Here is an 8,606-nt window from a genome sequence, read left to right as displayed (position 1 = left end):
AAAACTACTCCTAATCTAAGCTGCCTGCCATGGCGTTACTTCTGCTTGCCTCACATTCCCCCCTGTCTGTTGTTCAAGTAGAGGAATCTTCCTCTTTTCCATCTTGGGCCACTGGCTGATACTAGTCGGTTGAGTGGACCCAGGAGGGTGGAAATTAGTCAGCCAGGGGGAGTGTTGAAACCAAGACTCAAACCATCTCTGTTGGGCTTCCCGTTCTCTCTTTTGTTGTGCCAGTCCCTCTCTATTCTCTTACCACTCTTGTATGGTCTGCATAGAAAACAACATTCTTTTCCCAGAACCTCGCAGACCCTACCCTGTTGGAGAAAAATCAAGTCTAATCCTCTCTTATTCTGCAAGACCACCTCAGACAAGGAAGTCAAAGACTTCTCTAAGTGACTGATTGCATCTACAGCGGCTCATAGGGAGGAAAGCCCTTGGTCTTGCAGAGATAGTGAAGCTTGGTTAAATTGCACCCATATCTTAGGTACTTGGCCCTGCGGATTACACCACACTCGGGGCTACCAAATCTCTGTTTCCTACGTCCCATTCCTGGGGCCCATCACAAGAGGTTACACAGCTCCAGCTCCTGCAATCAGCAGGAGAATTAGGAGACCTCCCAGTGGACGAGTTTCAGCTTCAAAGGATTTGATGGGTGAGGACTCGCCTTCCATTCTGCTCGCGCTTTTTCCTGTTCTTCCAGTGTGGCTTGCCGCACGTGATTGCAGTGAACCCAGGGTCCAATCCCGTTGACCTTGACAGCAGGAGTGGTAAGGAGAACAACATAAGGGCCTTTCCATCTAGGTTCTAATACACAGGAGGGGGTCTTCCATACAGAATCTCAAAAGGGGTAAGATTCAGCTTGTTATGCACCTGAAAGAGTGTGAAGGGAAGGAGGGTCACCCAATCCCTGCCAGTCTCTATTGCCAACTTTGCCATTCTCTCAACCTGTCCTGAGCTCTGGGGATTATATTCGTCCCCAGAGCTTGGGCCAGCCCTTGTACAATCTGGCTCACAAAGGCAGGTCCGTTATCAGAGCCCATAGTCACTGGCAGCCCGTACCTAGGCACTATCTCCTCTAAGATCTTTTTAGCAACCACTGTTGCTGTCTCTCCTTTAGTGGGGAAGGCTTCCACCCACCCTGAGAAGGTATCTACCAGAACCAACAGATAGCGATACCTGTACTTGCCTGGCCTTACCTCAGTGAAATTTATCTCCCAGTGTTGCCCTGGCTCTTCCCCTCGGTACCTCGTTCCCGTGTGCTGCTTTTTCCCTGTCCTCATCAGCTGGCATGCTTTGCAAGCCTGGATTATCTCTCGTCCAGTTGCATTTTCCTCAAACACTGATCAACACGCAGATTCAGTCCATATTTGCTTTCATTTATCTACTGAGTGTACCCAAGCTTCTTCTTCAGAGACTCTGGCATCTCAGGGGGAGGAGGGCGAGGGAGCCTGAAGTAGACCTTCACAGAATCATAGATAAACCACTGTAGTGCAGTCAGAGTGCCGATCATGATGATGCGGGCCAAGAGTCCCTTCCATACACCTTTAAATCCAAGTCTCTTGAGGACCTGAGAGGCACTGCTACCCTTCTCTTTATTCAACACAGACACCACGGAATCGGCAGTGTGGGAAACAATGGCACAGAAGACTCCAGCTGTGTAACCTGCCACAAATGTGACAACCAGCTGCTCTGGCTTTGAACATTCACTTCGGGGCTTGGGAACCACAAACTTGTCAACAGTACGTTCAAAGCAGGCAAACTTCATCATGGTGTATGGTATCTGTCTCATCCAAAGAGGAGCAACCCCCTTGTAGAACGCCTTTAAGCCTTCTTCCTTATACATTTTGGGAGCTGCATCCCTCAGAGTGTTAGCATAACCTGGTTGGGTTTGAATTCGAACCTTAGCAGCTTCCGTAGCCTCACTCAGAGCCTCATTAGGGGAGTTCTTGAACCCCTGTGGGAGGCGGGTCCAAGTTAATTGTCAGCAAAGAATTCAGCACTGGCAGAGGCAGCCAAATACAGTGATGTGCGCCACAGATAGGCATTCTCCTCTCCAAGCATGTACTTCACAAAAGCCAAACTTGCAGAGCCCCTGCAGGGAGTAGCCAGTGAGGGTCGGGGCCCATCCTTTGGCCAAACCACGGAAACCATCCTCTTTGAGTGTAACTGAAAATCCATTAAGAATGCCCTTGTACTTCTGTGGGTCCACCTGCATACGGCATTTACCCCACCAAAGCCACACAGTGCATAAAACTTCGTGGAGCCATATTTCTACTGTGGCGGCTCCAGCTTTCCTTTGCCCATCTTTTACATAGCTGCTCCCATCGGTGAACCATACTAGCTCACTGTTGTCTAGGGGTACATCAGTTAAGTCTTTTCGTGCCACCAGGGCCTCAGCCAGTATTAAGAGGTCCCCGGTGGCACGGCTGCATGCCTCCTCGGTGGTTCCAGCCAACATATTACCGGTTGGCCTTCCCCCTTGGTCCACTCAAAGGCAAATATCTCCTGGCTCTGGGCCGCCAGGGGTAGGCTGAAAAAGGCATCTTTCAAGTCCAACACAGTGTACCAAGTGTACTCAGGCAGCAAACTGCTCAGGAGGGTATACAGGTTAGAGACAGTGGGGTGTATGTCACTCACCCATTTGTTGCTTGGACAGGTCTGTAATCTGTCCCCCCTGGCTTCTTCACCGGCAGTAAGGGGGTGTTCCAAGGGGATTGACACCGCTTGAGAATTCCGGCATCCATGAGACATCGAATGTGGGGAGTGATCCCCCGCCGAGCTTCCTGGCTCATGGGGTACTGTCTCACCCTCACAGGAGTTGCCCTGGCCTTTAGCTCGATGGCGACCGGATGTCTCTGTTTGGCCAGTCCCATCCCTGCCGTTTCAGCCCAGGCCAACGGGTATTTATTCATCCCTTAAGGCTAGGGATAAGACATGTATCGGCTGTCCAAGTCCATCCATGACTGTCATTCTCCCAGCTCTGTAGGAAAACCCAATGGCCTCTCCTTTCTTCCACAGAATCTTAGCATAATCAGTACTGCTATGACACAGGAATGGGATCTCATTTCTCTCCATTTCCTGCTTTAACCACTCTCTCCCCAAGAGTTCTCACCTGCTTAAGCCCCTCTCTAGAAGGGACAGATGTTTTCACAATATCATCAATAGCCCACCATCAGCAAGGTAAAGTGCCACAGCTGTGAGTGAGTCCTCAGGTGCAAAAAGAGCAAGAACTTTCTGGGTCTGATCTCCACCATAGAGAGGTACAAAGCCTACATTTGACAGACTAATAGGAAGACATTCTGGATTTTCAGGGTCCCCACACCTCAGATCTAACATGTAATCTTCAGCAGAATTTTCCAGTTCCTCATCCACAGGGAATGCCATTGGTCAAAATGAATCTGAGCATTCAACAAGTCTCTTCCAGGTAGAGGGGCTGGGCATTCTGGTATCACCAAAAACGAATGGGACACCTGGTGGGTCCCCAGATCTACTTTTCGTTCTGTGGTTCAATAATATCTTTTTGTCCCTGTGGCTCCTTGCACCAAGCTGGTTTTCTTAGACATTGGTCCCAGTTTTTGATTTAAAACAGAGTGTTGGGCACCAGTATCTACCATGAAGCCAATGGGTTTCCCCTCCACATGTATGGTTACCCAGGACTCTGGGAGGGGTGCCGAGTCTTGACTCCCCTAGTCACTGTCTTCCCCCGCATATAGAACTCGAGTTCTAGGGGAGATTTTCTCTCTCTGGGTCATTCCTCTCCTCGGGTCCCTCTTAGGGCACTCATTTTTCCAGTGCCCCTGTTCTTTGCAGTAGGTGCACTGATCTTTCTTTAGGGCCTGCCTTTTTGGTTTCTGTTTTTCTCCCGTCCAGGGGTCTCGAGGTTCCCTCAATTCTGTTCTGGCTTTTATCCCCGCAAAAAGAATCTGGGCTAGCTCCCTCTGGTTCTTCCGGTTTTCCCTCATTCTATATTCTCTATCTTCCTTCCTGATCTTCTCAGCTAATTCCCTTTCCTCCCGTCGAATTCGTTCTTCCCTTTCTTCTGGGGTCTCCCTATTATTAAATCTTTCAGTAAATCCTGTATCGTCTGTTCTCCCAATCCCTCTATCTTTTGTAATTTCCTCCTAATATCTGGGGCTGCCTGATTTACAAACTGCAGCACGTGACTCCTCAGCCTGGGGGTCCATAGGTGTATATTGCCTGAAAGCTTCCACCAGCCTCTCTAGGAAGGCTGCCAGGCTCTCAGTGGGCTCTTGCCTTACTAAATTTACCTTTGCCAAATTTGTTGGCTTACTTGCTGTGGCCCGCAGGCCAGCCATCAGAGTCTGGCGGTACACTCGGAGACGCTTCCTACCTTCCACTAGCTCAAAATCCCAGTTAGGCCGCAACAGAGGAAACCCCTCGACCACGAGATGAGGCTGGGCGGTTGGCCTCCCGTTGGCCCCTGGGACCCGTTTCCGCGCTTCTGCCAGAATTCGCTCCCGTTCTTCTGTGGTGAAGAGCAACTGCAACAGCTGCTGACAATCTTAGTGAAAGGAGAGTTTCACCTGGTCGGGCTCTAGTTACTGAGGCTCACTTATTGTAGGGCCTTCAGTGTCCGCCAGAGTGTAGCCCTGGCTGGGACTCATCAATTGTCCCCACAACCATTCGCCTGTTCACTGAAACTCCTGAAAAGAGTAGGAACGAGACCAGAGACAATGCTGGCATACACACAAACACGGAGAGCCGAAGACAAACACACGGACAAACGTCGGCCGACAACGCAGAAAGCTTTCTCCTGTGCCAGATACCTTCCTGCTTCACAGCAGGGCCTTGGATTTACACCGGACTTCCTGTGCCAGATACCTTCCTGCTTCACAGCAGGGCCCCGGATTTACACTGGACTTCCTGTGCCAGATATCTTCCTGCTTCACAGCAGGGCCCTGGATTTACACTGGACTTCCTGTGCCAGATACCTTCCTGCTTCACAGCAGGGCCTCAGATTTACACTGGACTTCCTGTGCCAGATACCTTCCTGCTTCACAGCAGGGCCCCGGATTTACACTGGACTTTTCCTGTCCTGCCTGAGACAGTGCCGGCACACACACAAACACAGAGAGCCAAAGACAAACACACGGACAGACAAATGTCGGCAGACAACACAGCACTGGGTTTTCGGGCCCCCTGAGTTTTCCTGAGCACTGGTGCTATTATCTATCCTTCCCCTCTGTCCTGGAAGTGTTCTCTTCCCCCGGTCAAGGGATCCCGGACGAGCCCCCAAATGTTATGCCCGATGTCCGAATCCCCGAGCGGGAAGAGAGAAGGCTTCCAAGACAATGCAACTGGCAAAAAGGGGAAGTTTATTACTGACTCGAGTCAGGGCCCTCTGCTGCATCCAACGCAGTGGTGCAGGTCAGAGAGCCCCGAACCCAAGCTGTTACACAAATTTATAGGGTGAGCACAAGCCGTTGGTAGTTGGTTTAAGCGGATTGGTTACAAGTTTGCAAAGCAATTTCATTGGTCAAAACTTTCGCGCGGGCGGGACTTTCCCGGGGGTTTCCGCCCAGTTCCTAATTTCCTAATTGACAAACAGCGGTCAGTGTTGAGCGAAAGCTAATTGGTCCTAATTGGCAAACAGTGGTCAGTGTTAAGCGAAAACTACTCCTAATCTAAGCTGCCTGCCATGGCGTTACTTCTGCTTGCCTCACAGTCCAGTGATGATGAAGGGGTGTTCAACTGGTTGTCCTCCGATTCATGTGAGTGTTAGGAGGTCTGCTACGAAAATTCAGAACAGGCATTGATTGAATGGTCGGAATATCATGCTTCATTGTTTAGATATATGGAGTAGGGGTATAAGAATTAGAACTAAGATAGAGAAGATTAGGGCTAGGACTCCTAATTTATTGGGAATTGATCGTAGAATTGCATATGCAAATAGAAAGTACCATTTGGGCTTAATATGAGGGGGTGTATTGAGTGGGTTTGCTGGAGTGTAGTTATCTGGGTCTGCGAGCAAGTCTGGTGTGAACAGTACTAATAGTATTAGGAAAAGAACTAGAAGTAGGACACCTCGAATATCTTTGATGGTATAGTAAGGGTGGAATGGGATTTTGTCTGCATCTGATGGGATTCCTGTTGGATTATTGGATCCTGTCTCATGGAGGAAGAGTAGATGGACTGTGGCAAGCGCTGCAATGATAAATGGGAGAATAAAGTGGAAGGCAAAGAATCGAGTTAGGGTTGCTTTATCTACTGAAAAGCCCCCTCAGATTCATTCGACCAGGTTTGTGCCGATGTATGGAATTGCTGAGAGGAGGTTGGTGATGACTGTTGCTCCTCAGAGTGATATTTGTCCTCATGGTAGGACGTATCCTACAAATGCTATGATTATCACTGTGAATAGAATTACTCCGATGTTTCATGTTTCTAGGAAGGTGTATGACCCATAGTATAGGCCTCGCCCTACGTGTATAAATAGACAGATGAAGAATATTGATGCTCCGTTTGCATATATGTATCGGATAATTCAGCCATAATTGATGTCTGGGCAAATATGAGAGTGAAGGAGGAGAATGCTGTTATTGTGTCGGATGTATAGTGTATTGCTAGGAATAGGCCTGTTAGGATTTGTAGAATTAAGCAGATTCCTAGCAGGGAGCCGAAGTTTCATCATGATGAGATGTTTGATGGGGCTGGGAGGTCAATGAATGCGTTGTTTACCATTTTTATTAGTGGGTGAGATTTTCAAATGTTGGTCATTAGTGTTCTTGTAGTTGAATGACAACGATGGTTTTTCATATCATTAGTCGTGGTTAGATTCCATGTGGGAATAATGATAGCATACATTGTATTTAAGTATCATTTTTGTGCTTGTTTTTTTAGGATTTTCTTCAAAATCTTCACCTATTTATGGGGGATTGGGTTTAATTGTGAGTGGTGGGGTTGGTTGTGGTATTGTATTAAATTTTGGTGGGTCTTTCTTGGGTTTAATAGTATTTTTAATTTATTTAGGGGGAATAATAGTAGTTTTTGATTATACAACAGCCATGGCTACAGAGCAGTGTCCTGAGATTTGGGTCTCTAATAAGACTGTTTTAGGGGCATTCATTACTGGTATATTAATGGAGTTTTTGATAGTTTATTATGTGTTTAAAGATAAGGAAGTGGAGATTGTGTTTAAATTTAATGGTTTTGGGGATTGAGTTATTTATGATACAAGGGATTCTGGATTTTTTAGTGAGGAGGCTATGGGAATTGCGGCTTTGTATTGTTACGGTACTTGATTAGTTATTGTGACTGGTTGATCTTTGTTAATTGGTGTAGTAGTTATTATGGAGATTACTCGTGGAAATTAAATAGAACTGTATTGATGATAATTGTGACTAGGAAAGAGAGGAAATATAGTTTGATCAAGCCTTTTTGGCTTGTGACTCTGATTGATATTTTTATTTGGATAAGTGACGTTGTTTTTGGTAAGATATTTTCTAGTCAGATTAAGTCTAGGAAAGAGGATGCTGATATTTGGCTTATTATTAAATTTATGTAGGGAGTCAGGCGATGTATGATCATAGGAAAATATCCTAGTACATTGGGGAATTTGAAGGCATTTGATGGAGAATTAAATTTTAGGTTTGGGGTTATGTTACTAATTTCTAGTGCTAGAATAAAACCTAGGATTGTTACTGCTAAGGCTATTAGTTTTTAGATAGTAGGGTATTGTTATTTGGAAGATAGTTGTTGGAGGAATATTGTTGGAAATAATGAATCCTGCAAAAAGTCTTCCAATTATTAGACATTTGATGGAGTTTATTAGAAAGGGATTATTTTCATTGATAATTACTAAGGTTGGAAATCGAGGTTGTCCCAGGAGTGCAAAGAAGATAATGCGAGTGCTGTAGATGGCTGTGAAAGAGGTGGCAATTAATGTTATTAAGAGGGCTCAGGCGTTGGTGTACGATGTGTTAGTGGCTTCAGTAATCAGGTCTTTAGAGTAGAATCCAGTGAGGAAAAGCATTCCTGTTAGTGCGAGGCTACCAATGATTAGGGCTGTTGTGGTAAATGGCATGACTTTAAATAGGCCTCCTATTTTTCGGATATCTTGTTCGTCATTTAGGCTGTGGATAATAGAGCCGGAGAACATGAATAGTATAGCTTTGAAGAAAGCATGGGTGCAAATGTGAAGAAATGCTAGGTAGGGTTGATTAATGCCAGTTGTTACTATTATAAGGCCTAGTTGACTGGATGTAGAAAAAGCAACAATTTTTTTGATATCGTTTTGGATGAGGGCACATATTGCTGTAAATAGAGTGGTAATAGCTCCTAGGCATAATAGGATGGACTGTGCAAATTTGTCGTTCTCTGTTAGTGGGTGAAAGCGGATTAATAGGAAGATGCCTGCTACTACTATTGTGCTTGAGTAGAGTAGTGCTGAGACGGGGGTAGGGCCTTCTATTGCGGAAGGTAGTCATGGATGTAAACCAAATTGGGCAGATTTTCCGGTTGCAGCTAGTGCGAGGCCTATTAGGGGTATGTTGGAGTCACTTGGATTTAATATAAAGATTTGTTGAAAGTCTCAGGCATTCAGATGAATGAGAAACCATGCTATTGCTAGAATGGAAGTGATGTCACCG

The 8,606-nt window shown here is 46.3% G+C and overlaps 1 protein-coding gene across 1 annotated transcript; it reads right to left on the bottom strand.

Annotated features, from left to right (window-relative positions):
• Positions 1–1,327: 1,327 nt before the first annotated feature.
• LOC122448895 (phosphate carrier protein, mitochondrial-like) lies at positions 1,328–2,873 on the bottom strand. The gene is made up of 2 exons (XM_043480556.1): positions 2,808–2,873; positions 1,328–1,930 (listed from the first exon to the last, which is right to left on the bottom strand). Exons 1-2 carry the CDS (start codon positions 2,871–2,873, stop codon positions 1,382–1,384), a joined length of 615 nt encoding a protein of 204 aa, XP_043336491.1. The 3' UTR covers positions 1,328–1,381.
• Positions 2,874–8,606: the final 5,733 nt, after the last annotated feature.

Source organism: Cervus canadensis, chromosome 10 (assembly GCF_019320065.1).
Source record: "Cervus canadensis isolate Bull #8, Minnesota chromosome 10, ASM1932006v1, whole genome shotgun sequence".
Classification (NCBI taxonomy): domain Eukaryota; kingdom Metazoa; phylum Chordata; class Mammalia; order Artiodactyla; family Cervidae; genus Cervus; species Cervus canadensis.
The sequence above is the reverse complement of the archived record's forward strand: the minus strand, read 5'-3'. Positions and strand labels throughout refer to the sequence as shown.